The 25094-nt window shown below is 38.4% G+C and overlaps 1 protein-coding gene across 1 annotated transcript in view; it reads left to right on the forward strand.

Moving 5' to 3' along the window:
- SPAG17 (sperm associated antigen 17) overlaps nt 1–25094 on the forward strand; it is a 237994-nt gene that overhangs the window by 78259 nt on the left and 134641 nt on the right. Inside the window, exons 6-17 of the mRNA XM_025872536.2 lie at nt 1352–1546; nt 3975–4156; nt 7550–7711; nt 8832–8904; nt 9110–9222; nt 12998–13135; nt 13224–13337; nt 13922–14072; nt 17101–17328; nt 17424–17642; nt 23608–23669; nt 24255–24368. Coding sequence (XP_025728321.1) covers nt 1352–1546; nt 3975–4156; nt 7550–7711; nt 8832–8904; nt 9110–9222; nt 12998–13135; nt 13224–13337; nt 13922–14072; nt 17101–17328; nt 17424–17642; nt 23608–23669; nt 24255–24368 — 1751 coding nt within the window. The remainder of the gene's footprint in view (nt 1–1351; nt 1547–3974; nt 4157–7549; nt 7712–8831; nt 8905–9109; nt 9223–12997; nt 13136–13223; nt 13338–13921; nt 14073–17100; nt 17329–17423; nt 17643–23607; nt 23670–24254; nt 24369–25094) is intronic.

Below are 25094 nucleotides of genomic sequence, written 5' to 3' on the forward strand. Positions count from 1 at the left end.
TATGTTTTCAGCAAATATTTATTTAGCTTGTGTCTTGCTGTGGGCACGTTTTCATAATGCAAATGAAGGATGAAATAACGAACTGATTGTGCCACCAAGTAGCTTACTACTTTGTTCGGAACATTTTAAAAAGTCAGACATAATTATGAGGCCACTAGAAAGTGATGATTGTAATGCATGAAATACGATGGTGATAAAATCAGACCAGTTAATTTGGGACTCACACAGAGCACACAGCTTCCTGACCTGACCTCAAATTCTCCCACTATTAGCTTCTCTTAGAGCAACTAGAATTTCCTTTCATTTTTGATTATTGATGTAAAACTGGTTTAACCTTTGCAGCCTGTGAGTAATTCATTACCATCTACCCTTGGACACAAATGGAGCTTCCTCTTATTATTTGCATCCCGTTTAAATGAGTTGTCAGGCCTTTCACACCCCTTGTCACTTGGACTCCCTGGACGTAGCTGCACCCCAAATCCCCGAGACTCAGAAGCCATGATATTTTGGTTTCCATAGGCAATATCAACACAGATTTGTCTAGGGATAGAAGAAAAAGTATTACTTAAAAATTAAAAGTTTGCGCATATTGAATTATTTGTAAATTTATCTTAATGGGCTATTGTGGGGTTTAATGTTTTCATGTACTATCTAGCATGACTATGAAAGTATAACAATTATTTTTATCTCTCTGAATCTCACAGTCTAGGAGAAACTCAATGTTTTAACATTAATAAAACAGGGTAGCCAGGGCTAAATAGAGGGGAAAAATGTTGGGAAAGTGCACAATATATATCTTAAAAATTTAATGCAAGAAATATATCATTGCTCCATAACCCACACTCAGCATTCACACCTATTGACGTAAATACACAGAATACTTTGGTAGGGGGCACGTCCATATTCGATATTTCCCTCTCCTGTAAACACCTCTACTTATAAAATACCACAAAAAGCTGCAGCTACTCGTAATTCAGGAGTAAAGCCAGATGTTGCTCAAAAGAGATTGAACCAAAAAAAAAAAAAAAAAAATCACAGCCTAAGCCTTTTTCTTTTTGCAAAAACCCAAGCACACATTTTCCATGAGCGCAGGCCCCATGTATGTTTGTCCTTCTATTATGACTCTATCTCATTTACAAAAGTGATTTAATATTTTGTAAAATGGTCACAGCCTTCTTACTGGAAGGGTAATAATGAAAACCAGTCAAAAGGCCCACATTCCAGCCAACTGGACTGTTTTTGGCGAGCCAGAGGTATTATAAACACATGCATAATGTATGTAGCCATCGAACTGGCTGGGTGCAACCTGGTCTCTTTTAAAATGATGGCTGCTCTTCTTTATTTTGAACAGACGATGAGCCAGATGATGGTGCCCAGCATTACGTTTTAGTTGTGGGCTTCAATAATCCTCAGCTATTAGCGATTATGACTGAGCTTGGCATTCCCATAAGCAGCGTGATTAAAATATCTTCAGAGAATTATGAACCTCTGCAGACACACCTGGCAGCAGTTAGCCTGCAGCAGGAAGTTCTTCTTCAGCCAGAAGGTATGCAGTCTGCTACACAACTTACCAAATCTCTCAATATTATCCATGGTCTGTAAAGTACAAATAGAATGAATTTTCTGTCCAAAAAAGAGTCATACAATACATTCATTATTAAATCCTTTTAAGACTTTGATTTGCTCTTTATTCTGCTTGCACTAGCCAGGTGCTGTAAATTTTGCAAATTAAAATCATACTCTGTTTATATCCCTGTGCAGTCCCAGAAAACATGGACTATGGGTCAGAAGACTTGGTTATCTAACTATATTTCTCAGGAACATTTAACTGATAAGTTTTACTGAATGTGTGGGCTGGATAGGTCAACTGTAGATAATGTGTTCTTCCAGAAGCCACAGTCACCACGTGGCCCAAGGGAGGACATAGCCTTGGATTCTTGCTCTGCTTTGCTTCTGGCTTATTGTGATAAATCAGAGAGGGCACTCTGTCTTCCCAACTTTAGACTAGGAAGCTGTGGGGTGAAGTCCCATCCACATGAGCGTTCAGCCATTTGGGGCCACAGAGTCTTCATCTAAGGGAGTTGTGCTAGAATACCACTGTGGGAAGGGAACTGAAAGTTACTACATACTTTAGGTGATAGAAAGGGATTTGGTGTAAGCCTGTGTGACCTGGAAGTCCAAGATTTTCTGCCATACACTGTTGCTTTTATTGTTATTTATTAATAATATCATTTGCACAGTGTTTTGTAATCTACACAACCACATCTCAATTTCTATAAGACTGCATTTTAAAAATCTGCTGTTCCAGGGTGCTCCTGGGTGGCTCAGTCAGTTAAGCGTCTGCCTTCGGCTCAGGTCATGATCCCAGGGTCCTGGGATAGAGCCCCGCATCGGGCTCCCTGCTCAGTGGGGAGTCTGCTTCACCCTCTGCCCCTCCCCCTGCTCATGCTCTCTCTCCCTCACTCTCAAATAAATAAATAAGATCTTAAAAAAAAATTTGCTCTTCCAAGTTAGAAATTACTACCACTGATGATAGTAAAAGCTACCATTTATTGGGCAGATGCCTTGGGACTAGACTTAGTGCTAAGGGCTTTGAGTGCATTGATTTATGTTGTTTCCACTACCATCCTTGGAAGTGTGTTTTATTACAGACAGTCCCCAACTCACGATGACTTAATTTTTCAACTTTATGATGGTGTGAAAGAGATACATGTTCAGTAGAAACCATACTTTGAAGTTTGAATTTTGATTTTCTCCCCAGACTAACAACATGCTGTATGATCCTCTCTTGTGATTCTGGATGGTGGCAGCTCCCAGTCACACATGTGATCACGAGGGAAAACTACCAGTACACTGACAACATTCTGTACCCACACAGCCAATTTGTTTCTCACTTTTAGTACAGTGTTCAACAAATTACATGAGATATGCAACCCTGTATTATAGAATAGGCTTTGTGTTAGATGATTTTGTCCAACTGTAGGCTAAGGTAAATGTTCTGAGCATGTTTAAGGTAGGCTAGACTAAGCTATGATGCTCAGTAGGTTAGGTGTATTATGTCACTTTCAAATGTTCAATTTACAATGCATTTATTGGGATATAACTCCATCCCCACTGTAAGTTGAGGAAGATCTGTTTTTCCATTTTACCAAAAGGACACTCAGCCTAGAGGCAGCTATTAAGTAAAGGAGTTGAGATTCAGACCCAGCTGCTCCTGACTATCTCAAAGGATAGTTGTAACACTAAATAACTTATTGAAGCCAGTGAGAAAATGTTCCATAAGTGCATAGCCTCTCTGTAAAAAATATTTAATATATAGAAATAAAATCACAGAAAAACAGACTTTATAATAGAATCCTGAGGTCTTAGTAGTAAAACCTATTTAGTTATAGATCTACTAAACATTAATATTTTAGGCAAAATTGCATGTGTAACTTTATGGGAATCTGTCATGATTTTAGTCAGAGCACAAATGCCCAGAGAAGCCTGTAACTATTTGAATGTGACCAATGGTTAACTGAGGCATCAATCATTGATCCGGTCTATTTTTAGCCATATGGGATGGAGAACTGGATCAACAGCAGTTCCAACCAATTATGAAAAAAACACACTGAGATGGTCAAAAAGTGATTTGGCAGCAAAACTGCTCCCGCATATATGCAATCTAAGGATGATGGAAATATCGAACATATTTAGCTCCACAAATGTGCGACCTTATCATAATGTTTCTGGGCTTCAAGTGTAAAATGAAGGGGTGGGATAAGCTCATGTTTAATATCAATTTCGGAAGTAAAATCCTCTGGTTTCATACTTGTATAGCCCAAGTTTGAAAACTTCTCAAAATTATATTTCTTTATTTGCCTCTCCTGCTACTGCACAGACATCTTGCAATGCATATAACTCACCATGTCAATTTAAAGTGGGAAGAAATTCAACATTCTCATTTTGTTGTATTAACATGTTGCTATAATTAGACATAGAGGCAGAGAAAGTGAAGAAAGAGGATGCCAAAAGAGAACTTGAAATTTTCTGGAAGTACCTGGAACCAATTCTGAATAATGAGAAACCAGAAACAAACCTCTTTGATGTTGCTCGACTTGAATACATGGTCAAGGCAAATAACTTCCCTTCTGACTGGGCAGACGGCGAAATGATGGTTAGTACATGGATTTGTGAGAGTGGTTTGGACATGTGGTAGTGTGGTTTCATTTATCATACTCATTCATTCCACAGACATTTATTGAGCACTGACTATATACATAGCTTTGTGCTCAACTCCTTTTTCTTCAAGACAGTGACAACACTGAAAGCCCAGTGATGGTTACAGCCTGGTTCTTTAGCTTTTAGTGTATGAATTAATGGCAAAGAATAAGATGGAAATGGAAATGAAGGATGGTAAATCTTTTATTTGGTGGCAGGTGGCTTTGAGTCATACATCAACCATGTTCTTGGCAGTAATCTTAATATATAACATAAAATAGTAAATTTTACAGTTTTTCAAATTACATTGTCTTTCTTTTTTTTAATATATCAGTTCAAAATATTGTTTTTCTAGGTCCTTGATTTTATTGCCAAAATTGTATTTTTAATATATTTGGCAGGCAAGGTCTATCTAATAGGATGCCTTGGCCCCACCCCAACAATTAACAGGTGTTTTCTGGGAGCATTTACTGGTCCCTGCTACTGAGGATCTTACAGAAAGGCATGCCCCAAACCATGAAACAGAGAAGCAGTGTTCAAGGTGCCATACACCTCTGTGCTCAGTTATGTGAAACACACCCTAAATTTCCTACTAATTCAGAAAAAGAAGAAATGGGATGCATCACAACGTAATAGCAAATATTTGATACACAAGGGTGTTTTTTTGAAAAGAAGGTTGAGTGACTACTTCTCAGGGATGTTGTGGAAGGTATCCAGGCATCGCTGTTACACAAAACTTCTCAGGTCTCTTTCTGGTTGACCCCCCGTTCCAACAAACAGAGGCCCCAGGGTTGGAGCGTGAACATTTCTCACAATCAGAGTCCCTGACTGCATAACCTTGAGGTGGATGTGCACATGGTGAAGTAAGGAAAACTCTGAGGAGAGGGAGACCCAGATTTGAACCTTGAAGGATGGACAGGATTTGAATAAGTAACAATATACAGATCAGTTTGAGTTATTAAGACTGTCAACATAAAGCATTAGATGTCACTATGTAGAAACAGAACACTGAAGCCTGATAGCTTGCCAAAAGTAAGAATAAATATTAGCCTTGTCCTATACATGGAGAAGAAGCTAAGCATAAAGAAGCTGTGGCTGAAGGCAGAGCTTGGTTTAAGCAAAACTTGTTACTCCAAGCTCCCTTGGCTTGGCCTCTTTCCACCCCTTCAATCTAGAGATCTTCATTTTTCCTGTTTTGTCTTTCACTCCTCTGCCTCCTCAACCTGAGTTCAGAAAAGAAGGCACGACCTTCTGTCCTTTACTGTTTCATGTCATACCATCTCAAGAACTTGCATACATTTTTGGTTCAAGAGGGCATAGGAGATCACAGCCATATAATTCCTGAACCATAATTCAGAGGAAACAATAAAAAGAGTCTTCAAAGGCAGCCTCAGGCCAAGTATCTTTTGCTCTTGCTTTAGCTAGGGCTCTCTTCTTTGTATTTTATTTATCCTCCAGGCATGAACTGACAAGAGCTGAGTACATCCCATTGCACCTTCAGTACACAGATGTCATAACACCAAGGCACATAATCACAGCTTCGAAAGACCCAGCACCATTCCCAGCACCCTGCTCCTCCTCCAGTGTCCACAATTTTGTGTTCATTAGAAGATTTTAATCATTCCATTTTTAAAGAAAGTGAATTGACTATTTTACTTTTTTTAAATATAGAGTAGAAGAATTTAAATGGCAATTAAAGTTCAGAAAATTTTATGTTGAAAAAATATTATCATCTCAGTGGAAATACTAGTTATGGTACAATATTCCTGACCTCCAAAGTAGAAAGTTACCATCAAAGGCATCTAGTTGGGCCATGAAAGTAACCGTCAGAAATGACAACATTCAGTCGTCTGGGGAGCCATTTATGGCTGTGCTGCCCAGCTGGGCACATTGATCTTCTATCAATCAATATGCAAGTTTTTATTGAATATCTTCTTCATGCCAGACCAATTGGTCTGGATCCAATTGCAGTATTTTTTTTAGAGCCCGAACATGCCTATATAAGGTATGATTTGTGGGTGAACAACCCAGCATTGAAGATGATGGGGAAAGAGAGTCTTGAAAACAGTTCAGTCATGGAGCTGGATTTGAAAAGAAAAGCCATTGGGTTTAATATTGAAGAACAAAGTTCACATTGAAGTTTAGATCACCTGAGAAACATAAAAGTAATAAATCTACTTCTCATAGATATAGACTAACTACATGGTGTGGATACATGATGTCACACACTCAGCTATATATGTAAGTTGGTATAGCCTCATATCCAAAGCAGAAGCCAGCCAAGGAGTCCTCTTCCTCTGTGGAAGAAGGAAAGCATTAGTACCTTTGTACTTTGTCTGCAAACAAGCAGGCTATATTTTTGCTGAACAAAAAGTAACGAAAGGTTTACATCAAATAAATGCCCATCAAGAAGTGCTAACTGCTCATGTAAGACATCTGCAACATCTCAAGTTAAGACCTTGGTTGCTGAAATAATTTTCTGGCTTTTAGCATGTGATTTGCTGTTTGATTTTAAAAATGAATAAACTAGTTAAGCTAAGGGATCAGAAGGAGCAGAAGTCCTACCATATTTCTTACAAATACAAACAAAAACGTGTTTCTGTGCCAGAATTTGGGTGGACGACTAGCAGGTTGAAACTTAACTGAAGAATGCTCAGTCCTAGTGTAGGCACATGAAGCCCAGACTGGTAGTTGTGCCTTTCAGGTGGGCAGAGCTCACACTTCCCTGGACTCCTGCCAGCCTGTGATTCACTGGCCCCCCAAGAAGCTATCTCATTCTACCTTACCTCTGTAACTCAGATCTAGGATAAGCTTACTTAACGCTTCTTTGCTTTCAGGAAGGCAGACCTTGTGATAACAGTACTTTTCCAGTTCTGGAAATGAAAGCCAAGGTAATAGGGGTATCTGATCTACAATTTGCTTGCTAGATAATAAAACTGTGGGTATTAGATACAAAAGCAGTAGACTATATCTTAGGAGTTTTTTCCTCTGACGGTAGCACAGAAGAGATATTGAAATTACCTACCTAATATGTTGTTTTAGAAATTGAGACCTCAGAATATAGGCCATGTTGCTGAAATTAATGGACAGGGTGTTTTTCACTTAGTTGAAGCATTCATTAGACTCTTACAGTATTATGCAGCCATACGACCCTCCGAAGGGAACAGTTTGCATTGTGGTGAACAAGATGGTCCAGAAGGGTTCAACAAATGAAAACTCACTCACCATGGCTGGGATGCAGTGATTTGGGGAAGTGCTTGGTTTAGCTGTTAAGAGGGAAACGAACCATACAGCTGCTTCCAACAACAAAACACTAATAACTAACTGTCATTAATTTTCTCACCTGTAGCTGGAATTGGGTACCGATATTTTTGAAAACATTGCCTGTTTGATGTATGACACCCTGGATTGGAAGAGGCAGCACCAACACTATTTGGAAAGCATGCACCTTATCAATATCCCACAAGTGGTTAATGAGAAACTTACCTTGGAAGCCATGTCAATTACTGAGGTAGCACATTCTGGGATGTCTTTAGTGGGCTGAATGATCAACTGAACAAACTGATTTTCACCTTTGTAAAACACACGAAGGAAAAATTACATAAATACTCGTAGGAAGGAGATTCTGCCTGCTGGGATTAAAGTCGTGAGGGTGGGAACCAGGAGAGGCCCCCAGGCACAACACTAAAACTCCCTAACTACCTGCCACATGGAGAGTTGATGCTAGAAGCCACATTCAGCACCTGGAGCAAGGAGAGGGCTATTGATAAATTAATCATGGTATTTATTTAGCACCTACCATGTGCTAGCCTTGCACAAGGTGCTGGCAATAATGAACAAGACTCCTCCCCTGTCCCCCTTGTTGAGGTTAACTTTTAAAGAGAATGGCAGTCATGTCAACGGTGGTTTTAACATAGCATGGTAAGAACAGTCAGCTCAGGCTGCAGTAGAAACACTGAAAACATGGTACCTAACCTGACCTGAAGAGGAGCAGCAGTGGAGAGGGAGGAGTCAGGAGAGCCTCACCCAACAGGGTAAGTGATGTGGTGAAGGCAGCGTGTGATTTGCCTACAGGAAAGCCTAGTGGAAGAAGGGACAGAAAGGTATTCTCAAGAAAGGGGCAAAGGTGGATGTACACAGACATGCAGTCAAAGGAAAGAAGTATTAAGGCACAAGCCCAGACCACAGGATAAGTGTGTGCTCCCAGGTAGTAGTGCAAAATGGAGAACAACAACACAAACTCCTGCTGGAAAATGGAAGCCGATGTCCTTTGGTGCTGAGTTAAAGAGTTTGGGTTGTACCTGGAAGGTGATGGGGAACCATTGAAGAACTCAAAGAGGGAGAATGGTGTGATTCTGAGTCACCCAGGGACCAGTGCCCCATCTTCCCATCCCTTTCCTGGCAATTGCTCAATAGGCTCTGTTAGGGAAAACTGAAAAGTGTCCATACCCTTTAACTTCTTCCCTTCCTCACACAAAACCCTTCGTTTGCTCCTAATATTAGCCAATGATTCTGTGGTGTGAACATCATACAATCTCAGAATCCTGTCAGACCCCATCATACCCGCATCTGACGAAAGCATCTCTCAGCTGGATATCTCAGTTGTTTCTTTTGAATTCTTCTACTTTTAGGCACCACAACCTGTTGCTCCAACCCCTGGCAAGAAGAAAGCACAGAATGAGGAACCACATGCGCCCCCCTCAGGCACGTATGAAACCCGAAGACCAACTCGGTGAGCTGGTACATTAAGGACTACCGGCTGTCTTCCATCTTGCCTTCAGACATCCCTCCACCTACATGTCCCGCTTTCATTAGTGCACGGTGACAGTTTGAATTTATGGATAAAATTTTGATGGAAGAAATGGAGAACGCATCTTATTCAAGCAGTGATATATTGTATATTTTACAGTGGCTTTTGTCTGCACAACCGAAGTAGACATGAGATATTACAATGACTTGCTGAATCCGATTCCAGAAGAATTCATCTCTGTGCCCCTGATACTGCATTGTATGCTGGAACAGGTAGGTGGGTACATGGCGAAGATTCTTTCCCAGAGGGGTAACCTTGAGTCCATCACTTCATCTCTCTTTGCTTTTGGTTTTGACTATTTTAAACTACACACATAATCCCTGAGTGTATCCTCCTTTACAAAGATTATGGAACACTAGATAAAACTAGATTTACTTTGATCATCTGCTTTAATCTCCTTTCTTTTGCTACACTCTGGAACAATTGATCTCACATTCCCTGAAGTTTCGTGAGACATATCCTTCAAACTGTGTCTGGTGTAATTTTAACGGACAAGAAAGAGGAGGTAGCCAGGTGGATGGGTGGTTGATGGTCGTTATCTTTAAAATTTCTTTTATACTTGTAGATTTAATCAGATTTTTCTCTTCCTGAGGACAATTTTAGTCATTAGCATTTTTTAATAAATATGCCAATTTTATTTGTGTTTTCAATATCGTATAAAGTTCTTTATTCACTTATATGCATTTTAAAATTTGTTTGGCATCTGGTTATTCTCCTTTTCTATGACTGGTGTTATTTATTTGTCCCCTCTGTCTTCTTGATCATGGTTGTCAATGGTGTATCTATTGTATTGGTCTTTTCAAAGAACCAGCATTTTGCTTCCTTGATCAACTCCTTTCTACTTTCTGTTTCATTTCTTCATTTCTCTTTATTATTTCTTTCTTTCTGAGTTTATTCTGCATTTCATTTTAATCAAAAGCTTACTTCTTTTATTTTCAGGCTTTTTGCTTTACTTAAGGCTACACATTTCCCTTTGAGTATTTCTTGGGCTGCATCTTGATGCTTTCAATCTGTTCCGTTCTAAATCTTTTATTTTCATTTCCATTGTTTATTGTCAATTCCTAGTTTTATTGCATTATGGTCAGTAAATATGGTCTGCATGTTAAAAAATGTTTTTAAATTTCCTGAGCTTCCTGTGTGACCTGAGGTATGTGGTCAATTCTCATGAGTTTTCTATATGTTTTTGAAAAGAGTTATTATAAATAAACTCACTTAATTCTTAGAACAACCCTATGAAGCAGAAACTATTTTTGTTCCCCATTGTACAAATAAGGAAACTGAGGCATAAAAAGGTTAAGTAACTTGTCCAAGTGTAAGTCTCAGAAACTGCCTTAGAGCCTAGTCAATCTGAATGGAAAAGTATTTTGATGGCATTGTTTTGTTGTCTTCTTTCTTTTAATGTTGCTGAGAAATCTCATGTCAATCTGATACTTTTTTCTTTGTAGATAATCTGATTTTTTTCTTTCTGGCAGCTATTAGAGTTTTCTCTTTATAATTCATAACACAAGGCTATGTTCAGGTAGGGTTTTGTTTTATCATTGTCATTAACAATCTAAAGGACTATAATCTGGTTTCTGATTACTTTCTTAATAAAATCAAAATTCCTTACATTGGAAGACCCTAAAACTGTGGGTCTGGACTGATCTGTTATCTCATCTCCTGCCCCCCTCACCACACACACACACACACACACACACACACACTCTCTCTCTCTCTCTCTCTCTCTCTCTCTTAACTACTCATCACCTACATAGGCCTTCTGGGATTTCCTCAACTACACTACTTAATTCCACCTCAGGTTTTTACTCCCACTTCTTTTCCTAGAAAGTTCTGCACCCACATGTCTGCCTGGAGGATATTCCTTCTCATTCAGGGCCCAGTGGAAATGGTATTCCTTAGCCTTTCTCCCACTTGATCCAAAGGAAGCCCCTGACAACACAAAGTGATTTTTACCACATCACCTGGTTTTATTTTCTTATCAACAACCACTCTTCTTAAAATAACTTATTTGCTTTGTGTCTTACCTTCCCCCTTTCACTAGAATACAAGCTCCATGCAAGCAGGGAATTAATCTAATCTTGTTCACCGCTGTATGCCCAGTGAACCATAACCACACCCAATGCACAGCAGACACTGAATCTGTATTTGCTGAATTGAATATACCCTCAACTATTATTTTTTTTATTGATTTATCCTTTTATTGGATGGTGGAACTTCTGGGTTTTCCTCCTTGTCTTTTACATTTTCTATCAATTTTATCTTTTTGGGAATTCCAGCTTAACTTCCAATCAATTCATTCTTCAGTGGAGTCCAGTCTGCTATTGAAGTTTTTTCTCAACAATAAATGTCTTTAATTTATAAATTCTCCAACTTCTTTTTACAACTGCCTGTCATTTTCCTTATTGCATGGATGTAACACATTCCTTTATGTCTCTGAATATTCAAATGTTTATTTTAAAGTCCTGTTCAGACTCTATCATCTTTTTTACCTCCAGTATACATTTTCATGTCTGCTTTAGTTTTCTAACCAATTAGATAAGCACACTCACAGTTGCCTTTCATTACCCCATAAGGTTTCTGAGAGACCAGTAGTTTTATTATATTAATAAATTTATAAAAGCTGAAAAGCGCTATAGGGCTTGCAGTATCATCATTTTATTTATCTTAGTCTTTATTATTTTATTCAACTCAATTCAAAGCAACAAACATTTATTAAGCACCTGATATATTACAGGCACCAGCTGATGACCTCAGTGCCTGACCCATAGAAGGCAACCAATAATAGATAGTGTTGATCGAAAAAAAAGCTTAATAATAGGATGGAAAAAATTGAAATATAAGAGGAATGGGTAAGGATTTTCCAAGACAAGATATTAGAGTTTAACGTTTCAGAGGTAGAACAGTTTTGAGTGGTCTTTTGTGATTGGAGTGGGTCCAAGAGATGATAGGAGATAGAGAGTGGAGATATGAGTGGCTCTTTGGAAAGTAAGGAGTTGACAAAAGGTGAAGGATGGGAGGCTATTTTGTTATCCATCTGTAGCAGTGGTGCTCAACAGCAGCTGATTTTTACTCCCAGGGGACATTTGGCAATGTCTGGAGATTTTTTTGGTTGTCACAATTGGAGGGGTGATACTGGCATCAAATGGATTGAGGCTGCTAAACATTCTCCATCGCACAGAATTGAACCCACAACAAATAACTGTCTAATTCAGTTCTAAGGTTGAGAAACCCTGTAAAACTACATGAAATCACAGAGGATGATTGCAGGATATAAGGTGAAGAGAAAAGCTATAAATAAGGGGCCTACCTTGATTACATTTCAACTTCTTTTGTTTGCCAGGTAAAATTGAACAAGCCACATAATCTTTCTAGACCTCAGTTTCCCCCTATAAAGGAGACTATTACCCCTTACTGATCTCACCATCTATACTCTTTTGAAGAAAGAATGAGGACTTGACCGGATCCCCAGTTCCTCCCACTCAGTAGCCTTCGGCTTGCACCAGTCACTAACTTCAGTCACCCTAGCTCTTCCTCTGTAAAATTAAGATAATATCTACTCCACAATGTTTCTGTGACACTTAAATGAGATAATGCAAGAGAAGATGCCCCATACAGTGCTTGGCATATGATAGGCACTCAATACTTACTGAACCTAAAGGTGGGAGCAGTTTTGAGTGCTTTAAGAGAAAGAGGAAATCATTAAGAAAAAAATTTATTATATTGTTATTTTGATTTTTGTCATAGTAAATTTTCCTGTTTACCATTTGTGTTTTGTGTTATCTATTCTCATGCATACGTTAAAATTATATCTACTTTAATGCATGCGTTGTAAACATTTTCTCTTTTATTTTGGTATACACTGCCACTTTGTGTCATCACCGTATGTTATTGGTAGAGATCGCTTTGTTTTTACTAAGAGCAATGGAAATATGTGTCAGTAAAGAGCTGACCATCAATCTAACTCCTCCCCCCTGTTTACTTTAACAGGTTGTGGCAACTGAAGAAGACCTTGTCCCGCCCAGCTTGGTGCAGCCGCCTCCTAGAGCAGATGGGCTGGACCACAGAATTGCAGCTCACATTGTGTCCATCCTGCCCTCTCTCTGTCTCACAGAGAAGGAGAAAAAGGTCAGATGGCATGAGATATCCAAAGAGCTTGCATGCTTTGAAAAAGTATGGATTCTCTTTTTAAGTCACTATATTTCAATTTGAATAGAATCTCCATGAAATATTCTTATCTGAAGAAGAAAATGGAAGCAAAGCAGTGCCCAAAGGCCCTCTCCTATTGGACTATCATGATACACATGCTTACAAGAAGTATGCTCTAAAGGTAATAATAATTGGGTTTCCCTCAGGAGAGTGATGCAAGAAGGCCTTGTTTATAATTATTCATTGAAGAAATTGGGGTTAGATAGTTTCACCGATGGAATTAAAAGTAATATTCAAAATGGATACCTGCTTGCAAAGTGAGACCTCAGGAAATAGAGGTGCATATGGGAGCAAAGAAAACTTGTCTAATTATAGAGGCCCAGTTAACCATTTAACTGATTGTGAGTACACCAAATTTGCATTAAAACCTTATAGTTATTTGCATTAGATATCTTACCAATGTGAAAAATTAGTGGAAGCCAGAGAAGGATCTCAGAAGGGAGAGATGAATATATATGAGATTTTGGTAGTTTGTCACAGCAAATGAAGAATGCATCATTTCTGTGCACAGGAACCTCTGGCAAAGTGAGAACGAGCTTTTTTGACCTTCAGCAAAATACCAACAGTTTGTCTTCCCCAATTATCATTGATTTCCCCTGTTTCCAAATAATGAGAGCGAAGGTATCAGGTTTTGCCTTCTCCATATGCATAAGGCACTTGACAGCTTACTCTAATGTCTTCTGTCATGTTGCTCTTTTTCATCAGGACCAAAAGAATTTTGACCCAGTTCAAATTGAGCAGGAGATGCAGTCTAAGTTGCCACTGTGGGAATTCCTTAAATTCCCTCTGCCCCCACCATGGAACAGCACTAAACGTCTAGCTACAATTCATGAGCTCATGCACTTCTGTACAAATGGTGAGTAGATTCTTTTGCCTTAGCTTAAATTCATTCATTTGTGGTCATATGTGCTTCTTAAGATCACACTCCTATTTGCAAAAAGTATTTTGATTATTGAAAGAGCTTTCAGAGGCTGAGGTGGGTATTTTGATTCTCTAACCTTGAATAATGTCATTAGCAATAGTATGACGGCTATGATGCGTAACATTCTTCAATTTGATGCCCTGGGTCTTCTTCCCACTGCGTTTCCATGACAAGAATAATCTGCTTCTTCCTTCCTTTTCCCGGCTCCCCACCCCCACATCCCTTCCTTGACATCATTGCAGAAAACATGGTGATCCCTATCCTAGGTAGAATCACAGAGTAGAGAGCCCCTGGCAGTGTGGTGCCTAGAGTGTGTTGATTCAAGTTCATCTCCTCTCATAGAAGGAGGGGTCATTTTATGATCTTTGAGGACAGCGGAGAGAGAGGCAATTTTGACAATCTAAAATCAGCTTCTCATTGCAGAGTTCACTGGGATTTTAGATACAGTCATTTCCTTCAAAAACTGTATTTCCAGGGGCGCCTGGGTGGCTCAGTCAGTTAAGCGTCTGCCTTCGGCTCAGGTCATGATCTCAGGGTCCTGGGATGGAGCCCCACATCGGGCTCCCTGTTCAGCGGGGAGTCTGCTTGTCCCTCTGCCTCTACCCCTCCCCCTGCTCATGCTCTCTCTTTCTCAAATAAAAAAATATTTAAAAAATAAAAACCAACTTTATTTCCACTTGAGGCAATCAGCAGATACATTCCTACTTACAAGAAGGAACATGAGATTATAGACATCTTTATTTGACAAGAAAGCATTTATCCTAGAAAAGAGAAAAGCACCTCGTTTCATTTCTCGATTCATAAGCAAATCGTGAAATATTTTATTCTTGATTTCTTCTTTGATTTTTAAGTAGGCATAATGGTAAGGAAACAACAAAATCTTTTGAATACTGTCATGTCATCACCTCATGGAAAAGCGGGGTAGAGCCTACCCACCTGGGTAAGTGGAGAACTTTGTTTACATAACCACCCTGTTACTGATGTTCCTGAGAACGTATGTCCTTTGCCTATATCCTGCCACATTCTACCTCTCCTTCTGCTTGTGGTATGACTCCATGCTCTCTCCACCTTGTCTTACACACAGCACAGGATTCTTGTTTCTGTTGCTTCCATTGCCACGTCACACAGGTCCTGTTTATGTGTCCCCTCCAAAACCTTGCTCCTCCTCATCTCTCCTCTCTATCAGCACTTCATACTTAACAGATCCAAAACCAAACTCTTGACTCCCTGAAATTTGTCCCTTCACAGTCCTCCTTATTTCAGTAAATGGCAACTGTTTTCTTCCCAAACCTTGGAGTCATCCCTGATTCCTCTTTGTTTCTTATGCCCCACAACCAATCCCACCAAATCCCTCACTGCCATGGCAGCCCAGGCCACTGTCACCTCTCACTTGGACTATTTCAATAGCTTTCCAATTGGTCAAAAGGCTTTCACTTTTTCACCTAGCCTTTTCTTCATGCAATAACCAGAATCATCCTTCCAAAATGTTAGTCACACCACATACCCTCTTAACTCAGAATTCTCTAGAGGCCACCCGTGTCACTCAAAGTATAATCTACACTGTTCTGCCACCCACTTTTTGAGCTCATCACCTGTCAAGGTCTCATCATTCCACTCCACTCATTCTACATTGGCTTTGCTGTGATTCCTTGAACCTGTTGGTCAACCCCTTGCCTCAGGATCTTTGCCCTTGCTATTTCTCCTACCTCCATCCCTTTTCTTCCAGATATTCACAGGACTTACTCTCCCATTTCCTTCACATTTTTGCTTAATTGCTTAGAGGGTTTTTCTCTGACTACCTTATATAAAAAAAGAAGCCCCTCCCTAACCGCTATCACTTTTTACCCCCTCTCCTAGCTTTATCCTTCTTATCATCTCTGATATGGCATGCACTTATCTGTTTGCCCTGTTTCCAGCCACCAGAATAGATACTCTAGAAGATCCGGAGTTCATTGCTAACTTTACTGCTGTGGTCCCGGCTTTTACTATAATCCTTGACAACTAATAAGTGCTCAAAAGATGTTTGCAAAATGAATGAATGAGCAAACTTTCCTTAATTCTGTAAGTTTTACCTTTTCCCTGTCTCTCTCCTGAATTGCCTCATTTTTTTTGTTTTTTGTTTTTGTTTTCTTCCCAAAACAGCCCTCCCTCTGTCCTCATTTCTACTGGAAAAAAAGTGGAGGTTACCACGGAATCATTGATCTACCACAATCATTTTACTTTTCTTCATGGAATCCCATGATTATTTGCTAATACCTACCTCCCACCCCTCTGCCCTGAACTTCTAAAGTACAAGAACCAAATCTTTTCTTTGAATTTCAGGGACCTATGACAAAGCCTAATACATAGAAAACAAAGACGAGTGAGCAAGCAAGTGAGGGAGGGAGTGGGTAAATGGATAACTAAATGCTGTGAGAAAATAAATGCACAAATGAATAGGGCCAATTGAAAGCTGCTAATCTTTGAAGAGCAATTATGGAAAGTGCTACACGAGTTCAAGTGGGTGAAAAGAGGCCTTTTCTGAGCCCTAAGGAACAATAAAACCTACTGAATATAAAGTGTATGTTAGACACAAGTGAGCAATTTTTTTTACTTCAAATTAGAACAGTAGCAAAAGTGCTTTTGCTTAAAAATGATAAGTTTTAAACATATTTAACCAATATGGTACCCTGGAGAGTCCATGTGAATTAATATTAATACACCTAATACTGATTAAGCTATGAAGCAATTTGTGAGCATTGTCTTGATAGATTATATCTTGACTGTACAGCTTTCTTATTATTAGGTACTATCCATATTTGTTGCAAAATTGTGGAGCCCATGTTTAAAGTCAGGTCAACACCCAGCGTGACGTGACTCCCTCGTCATCATGGTGGACAGACCCCCTGGCTGCCCCTCTGTCAGCCCTGTACTATGTGGTAATAAGAGCATTCCTAGCAGCATAGTTTCTGCTTTCTTACAGAAGTCTTGAGCTGGAATGAAGTAGAACGAGCCTTTAAAGTGTTTACTTTTGAGAGCCTGAAACTCTCTGAGGTTAATGAAGAAGGAAAGCTAATGCCTTCTGAGATGATGTATGGGACAGATTCTGAGATGTTCAACATACCATGGGACAACCCTGCCAGATTTGCTAAACAGATAAGGCAGCAAAACATCATGAAAATGAATGCCCAAGAGGCCAAAGCCCAAACAGGTACACTGCATGGAGGGAATCAAAGGAATTCTTACATTTTATGATTGTCAATTTTTCTAGCATTATATATAATGGATTTTCTTCAAACTGATTAGATACTGAAACCAAAGACAGAATTTTGTTTGTGGATCAGAATTGGTCAACATCCGTGCAAGAGGATGAGATCACTAAAGAACCTTCAGATGCTCATCAGTCTGATTCTAATAATATGAAGCATTCTGACCCAAACAGTAAGGAACCCTTAGACCCTGATAATATACGGTTGTCAGAGCAGAAGACTAGTTTGAAGACTCAGGTCCAGTCTGGGCCTTCAGGTGAGTAAACTGTGTGTGTGTGTGTGTGTGTGTGTGTGTGTATGCACTATTATAGGATGTATTAACCCCAAAAATGATTCAAGAAACATTATCTAAATTTAAATGCCTCCCTATTTCAATTGGAAGACTGTTTAATATCTAAGTTAAAATTAAACTTTGCTACTGAGTGTTATTATTCAGTCCTTGTTATTTCAGCCCTTGTTTTTAAAAATATCCTAAGGCCTGTTAGTCCACTTTTACCTTAGTAAGTACAGTAAGGTGAACATAATTAAAACTTTTATTAGTATTTCATAGGATTATTGTAATTATATGAAAAAAATATTAAAAATTACCTGCAATAAATAGTGAACTGCCCACTACAGATCTTGGTAGAAGATCAATGCTCAATGAAGAATAAGGATTCCCTTTCTCTCTTCTTTATAGCTCAGGTAATGACTCTTACTATAGAATATACCATCATAAATTTGTTATATTAGGAGGTATAGAAGCATAGGAGACTGTTAGGCTAAATTTATTGAGCTATCTTATGCACAGTTATCAGATTAATTACCCAAAATCCAGCTGTTCGTTTCCTGCTTACAACCTTCAATGTCTCCCTACTAACAGAACCCAACACTTTAGCCTGCTATACATGCTTCTGCAGTAGTACCAAATTACTTTTCCAAAACCTTTCTGCTTTTTCCCTTTTGTTCACTCATGCCATGCTCTAGGCAAACAGAATTAAGCTCTATTTCCTCTACACAGTCTGCTGTTTTCAATCTCTGTGTCTTTCTTCCACAATACCCTCCACCTGGAGTTCTCTTTTTGATTACGATTAGATTTCAGTGGCACTTCCATGAAGCTTTGTTAGATGTGTCCCTCTTGAAATGGCTCCCTTAGCATTCCCATGGTCATAATTAATCTGTGCTTCCTTTTTGGCATTAGTTATCATTTCCTACTACTTATTATAATTATTTATATGCCTATATTAGGTTTCCATAGTACTATAGCTTCTTAGAGGTCACAGGTATGCTTATCTTTAAAATATTAATGGTATACTGGACCAATAAAACACATCTCAGCAAATTTTCACGGGATCAAAACTACAGAGTATATTCTCAAAACCCAGTGAAGTTATAGAGGCCATTAGTTATGAAAAATAATGAGAAGATACCCAAATTTTCAAAGAGAAAAAGTCACAATAGAAATTAGGAAAGATTTCAAGTTGAATGGTAATGAAAATACTGAATGTCAAAATTTCTATAATGCAACTAAAGCAAGGGATACTCAGAGAGCAGCTGACAGCTTTAAATGAATACATTTTTAAAAGAAAGCTAAAAATTAATTAGCTAACCATCAACCTCAAGTTCTTAGATAAAGATGAACAAAATAAACCCAAATAAAGTGAAAGGAAGAAAAAAATAAGTAAATTATTGACATAGAAAATATAGATGTGCGGGCACCTGGGTGGCTCAGTTGGTTAAGCATCTGCCTTCGGCTCAGGTCATGATCCCAAGGTCCTGGGATCGAGTCCCACATCAGGCTTCCTGCTCAGTGGGGAGCCTGCTTCTCTGCCCCTCCCCTGGCTCGTTCTTTCTCTTTCTCTTTCTCTTTCTCTCTCTCTCTCTCTCTCTCTCACACGCGCACTCTCTCAAGTAAATAAGTAAAATCTAAAAAAAAAAAATATATAGCTGTAATAAGGAAGAACAAATACTACAAAAGTCTGGTTCTTTGAAAAGACTTTTAAAATTTGATAATTTTTTTAAATAAAAGGCAGACCACAAAAAAAGGAAGGATAAATAACCATACTAGGAATAAAGCCATATCAGGAATAAAAATCATCAGGAATAAAGAAATAGACTTTCCTCTGATCCTACAGAAATGTAAAAAACAGTAGGAGGATATGAGCAACTTTATTCCACTAAATCTTAAAATAAAATGAGCAAATTACTAGAAAAGTATATCTTACCAACAGTGACTCAAGAAGAAATAGAAACATGAATAGTGTTTAATCATTTAAATAAATTAAATCAATAATTAAAGATCCTCCTGAATAGGACATACCAAACCCAAATGATCTTTCTTACAAGTGATACCAAAATTCAAAAAAAGAAATAATTCTAATCTTAAAAATTATTCCCAGAAATAAAAAATGGATATCCTCCCTTACTCATTTTATGAAGCTAGCATAAACCTTATAATAACACAGTCAAGGATAGTACAACAAAAGAAAATTATAAATCAAGCTCATTCATTAACATAGATGCAAAAATCCTGAATAAAATATAAGTAAACTGATCTAGCAATATACAAAATGATAATAATACATAACAAACAAGTTGTTTTTATAACAGAAATAGAGGAAAAACATACTTGTAAAAATCCATATAATTTATCAATTAACACTGAGAAAAATGATATCATCATCTCAATAGATGCAGAAAAAGCACTTAAAACTCTATAGCAATTTATGAAAGAAATCTTAGCAAACTAGCAAGAGAAGGAAAATTCTCTACCTTATAAGGTTTATTCTTAAGTTACTACAACAAACATTACATATCAAGATGAAAAGTTGAAAGATTTCCCTCAACTCCAGGAAGCTATCTACTATAAACACTTGTATTCAATACTACATTGGAGATGCTAGCCAACTCAGTAAGGCAAGAAAAAGAGATAAAAGTGTAAGGTTTGAAAAGGAAGAAATATTTGTAAATATTGTAAATGTAGAAATCCCAAAATAATCCACACAAAGACATCAGGATTAATATGATAGTTTCACAAGGAAGTCATGGTTATGAAAGGACACACATAAGATGTCTGCAATGCTGGGTCTTTTCTTTCCCATTATCCATTAAACTAAGCATTTATAGTCTATGTACTTCTCCATATGTGTTATAATTTATAATTTTTAAAAGCGTTAAACAAGAGTAAGTGGTCTGTGGCACAAGAGAACAGTTATTAAGTCAGTATTGACTGAATGGTCATCTTGCCATTTTCATTAATGTAGATGATGATAAAAGAGAAAGTCACTGATGGAGTAGAATTAGGGAAAATCTGCTTGCTTAGTAGAGCAGATAACTGAGGGTGAGGAGGACAGAGAGAAGGAGATAACATTTTTTAAATATTGTCCTGCTATATTCCAAGCACTCTGCTAAGACATTTTACATATATTAACTAGTATTCGATATAAACCTCAAGTCTGTGAATAAGACGCTATTATCCTAATTCTAAAGATGAGGAGTTGAAGACTCAGAAGGGTTAAGCAACTTGTTCAACTACATACAAGTAGGAAGTCAGGATTCCAACAGAGAGCTAACTCCAAACCAATGCTTCCTCCACTGTCTTGTGCTTCCTCGGCTCCAGAAATTCCTTGTCTAGTGGTTTAGTCACACTCATAGTCTCTTCTTCATGCTGATACTTAACCTGATTTTGCTACCAAAAGGGTTGATTCCCTATTTCTCTAAGTCCCTTACCTATTAGCCAAGCTCACAAAAATAATTAAGCCAAATAAGTCAACCTGGGATGTTATGCCATTATGCATCCTGTAGGAATGTAAATATATGACAAAGAAGTCACTTTGTGTTCATGTGGATCCAGAATAAGCCAGGAGAGATATAAGGCCTGAGGTTTTTTTCTTTGTATTTTGTTTTTTTCTTCAGAGCAACTGGTGTATAGTTTTCCTCAGGCAACTTTTGCCACCTGGTGGTCAAACCATGTAAATTGGCATTCCAGATCCTGGTGGAAAATAGATGACTAGAGCAACTCTAAGTTGTCAGGGCTAAAAATGCTATCATGGATAGTATATCCTAGAGGCTGAGCAATCTTGAGAACTAAGCCCCCACAACCAATAAGGGATCCTATCTGATGTATGTTGATCCACATCAAGGAACCCTTACAATTGGACAGGGGAGGGTGGCTGAGACTTGGTGTTTCACTGTGGCTGTTAACATCTAAGGAAATTTGTTGTTGTTGATCTTGCATTTTCCCCCTAACTCTGAATCATATTTCTAAAGCAGCCCCTTGAAATCATTTTAAGCAAAGCAAAAATTGTCCATGTATTTCCTGCACAACCATCTTAGCATCAAATACACATAAAAACCTGTTCCTGGATGTGAAGGACTGAATATTTGTGCTTTTCTTAACCAAACACTGGATTTCCATCTGAGACTGTTTTTGAACTTGACAGGGCCTATTGGATATTTATGAAAAACCTGAGAGTTGATAACCATGAGGCTATAGGTTTAGATGTGCCCTTTATGCTTGTTGGGTGTTTTTTTAATAAAGTAACTGCTTTGCAGAGGGATCTTGTTATCTCTAAAGTAAAACAGATTAGGAAAGCTGTTTTTCAAAGGGATGAGAAAGCATCCATTTCCAGATGTGTCAAAAACTACTGAATCACACTGTCAAAGGATTATGCGGTTGAAGGCAGAATCAGAAAGAAAGAAAAAATGATTTTTACTGTACTCTTAAATGAAGAGTTCAGGTTAGTTTTAGAATGCTCTTTCCTTTGACAAAATAACTGATGCACAATTTTTTAGAACATATTTTCTAAACTGGAGACTTTTTCTGCTGGATCCTTAAACACAGGAGGGAATATCAAATCTCCCGGAAATCTGGCAGACCACAGAATAGAATAATTTTTATTCCACAGATTTCATATCAGTTGCTTCAAGGACACATGGGACATCATGGTCTATTTAGAGTTATAGTTGGCCTGAGTTTTCTCTTGAGTAGATATATTTATATAAATACTGAACTGAATTGACTTTATAGTTTTCCTGTAAATCAAAATGGAACATTCTTACCGTCACCTTCACCAGCCCAAGGCAAGATGAAACTAGTAGCGAAAATATAACTAGCTATGCTCCTAAAAGAAAGAAAAACATTGGCCTATCCTTGGTAGACACAATTAACTACACCCTCTAGAAGTGCAGATATGGTTCTCTTTGCCACAGAATGAAGTTGAATCTAACGCTTACCCTAAAACAAGCTTTTGTTTTGCGTTTCTTCCACACTTCTGCTCTCTCTCTATAGCTTTCCATACATTTCCAGTTTTATTATGTGATGTAGATTTTCCTCACTCGAGCAAAACAAAATGTACTGAATCCCTTCCACGTGCTGGGTGCTCAGGGTACAGTTATGGAAAATAGGATCAAGTTCTTATTCTCCAGGAATTCACATTGAGATGGCGAGATAGACATAAAGAAATAAATATCATCAGGCACTAGTAAATGGTATGATTCAAAATAAAACAGGGTAAAAGGCAGAAAGGCTCTTAAGGAGGTAACACTTAGCAACGATGCGGATGAAGTGTTTGAACCGGGTGATTATCTAAAAGCAAAGCATGTAAGAAAGAAAAACAAGTGCAAAAACTTTAAGACACAGCAAGCAAGCTGGTGAGTCTGGAGAGGAATGAGCAAAGGAGAGTGGAAGGGATGTGTTTGGAGAGTGAAGGTGGAACCATTTTATATATGACTATGTAGGGATCAATTTGCTGTTGTTCTAAGGGTGATAAAAGACCAAGTTGGCTCAGCTATTCAGTAACATCACAAATATGTTACCACAAGATTCATCACCCACTCCATTTCTTTGGTCAAACTTGGAATATGCTATATAGTTTATCCATTTCTATATGAGAGATTCAGAATCACAAGAGCTATAGTTTAATCAGTGAGTATTTGCAACTCATAAGGGTACATTTTTAGAAGTGAGGGAGATAGTCTGAGGGCAGAATATCTGATATGATTTAGGAATGCATCATATAGGAAGCTGGGTTCTTTTCAAAGGGTTTAGTATAACTTTTCTAGGTAGACACTGATTTAGAATTATTGACACAAACACCTTTTTGGAGGCATGAAACATGCCTTTCAGGAATTACCTTTTCAGCACAGAAACATAGATCATATGGGCAGCAAAAAGGCACAGCACTGACAAAGGCAAGAACAAAGCCCAAACACAACTGGATGTTGGTGTCTTTGATTTACAGAACAGACCCCGAACAATGAGATCAAAGATGAAGGAGTCACAAAGGCTGAGCCTCTTGAAAAGGTAAGGAATTGTTTTGCTAAAAGTGTAAATATAAGTAAGATGATCTGAAAAAACTGTGACCCAGAGTGAGAAACACACACAGACACACACACACACACACACACACACAAAGGAGATGTTCAGCAGGAGAAGGAAGGGGATTGCTCAGACATACCCAGACTAGCTCCAACTGGAGAAAAAGGAGTTAATTTCACTAGCGGCTTAAGCAAAACTTCCAAGCTCCATGCTCCTCTCTAGACAGTGTGGCTTGGCAACCTCACAAACACCTGCTGACCATACAGCCATGGAGAACTAATGCTGTCTTGAAGTGAGTTCAGAAAACCTGCCTATAATTGCTAACAGGACTCAGAAGAGTATAACCTAACAATAAAAATATTTAGATTATGTTGCCCATAAAAAAAAAAAAAACTCAAAGGCATACTCTTTCTGGCAGCAGTTCTCCTAAAATGTTGCCATATGGATTTATACATATGCAGATTTCCCCAATTAGATGGAGTGCATGCTGGTTAGTTGATGGAGTCCAAGAGGGCTCCATTTGGACTTGCACAAATTAAAGCTGAAATTGCACTCCTGTGATTTTTTTAGAAACCCAAGAAGATGACTGTGGAAGCAGAGTTAGAGGACATAAAGAAAACGCAACAACGCAGTCTAATGGACTGGAGTTTCACTGAACATTTTAAACCAAAAGTTTTGCTTCAGGTATTAATGAACCGTGAGTCTCTAGGAGATGGTTGGACAGGTCTGGGGAGTCATGGTGTGATTTAGAACAGTTCACTTCTAGGTCACTCTCTCAGATCTCGTTCTGATCAATATTCCCATTTACTTCAGCTATAAAAGGAATTTATTCCCAAATTGAGCTATGCATGCCCAGGGAATCTCCAAAATAGCTTAAAATATATTTTCCAAAGAAAAAAGAAGAAATGTATGTGCATGACTGCTGCACATATTTTCCAAGAACAAACATCAAGCATTATGGGACAGCAAACTTATTTTTCCCATATTGCCTATCCTTTCTATTAAGTTTTCACTGCATTTAAAAGTATTTTTCTTTTTTTTAAGATTTATTTATTTATTTGAGAGAGAACAGGGGGAGGGGCAGAGGAGGAGGGAGAGAGAGAATCTCAAGCAGACTCCCCACTGAGCATGGAGCCTGAGGACCCTGAGATCATGACCTGAGCCAAAACCAAGGGTTGGATGCCCAACTGACTGAGGCATCCAGGTGCCAAAGTGTTGACCTGATACAGTTAACAGGTCAGTGGCACCTGCAATAGCTAGCATTTATGGAGCACTTACCATATGTTAGCGATAGCTTGTAAGTATCATCTGCTCATTTAATCCTTGCAACAATCCTATAAAATAGAAACTATGTAAATAGTAGGAAACTGAGACAACTTGACCAGCAGTAACTTTTGCCAAAGGTCACAT

The sequence above is a fragment of the Callorhinus ursinus genome, unplaced genomic scaffold (genome assembly GCF_003265705.2).
Source record: "Callorhinus ursinus isolate GAN/ISIS: 27379988/994484 unplaced genomic scaffold, GSC_fseal_2.0 scaffold9, whole genome shotgun sequence".
NCBI lineage: Eukaryota > Metazoa > Chordata > Mammalia > Carnivora > Otariidae > Callorhinus > Callorhinus ursinus.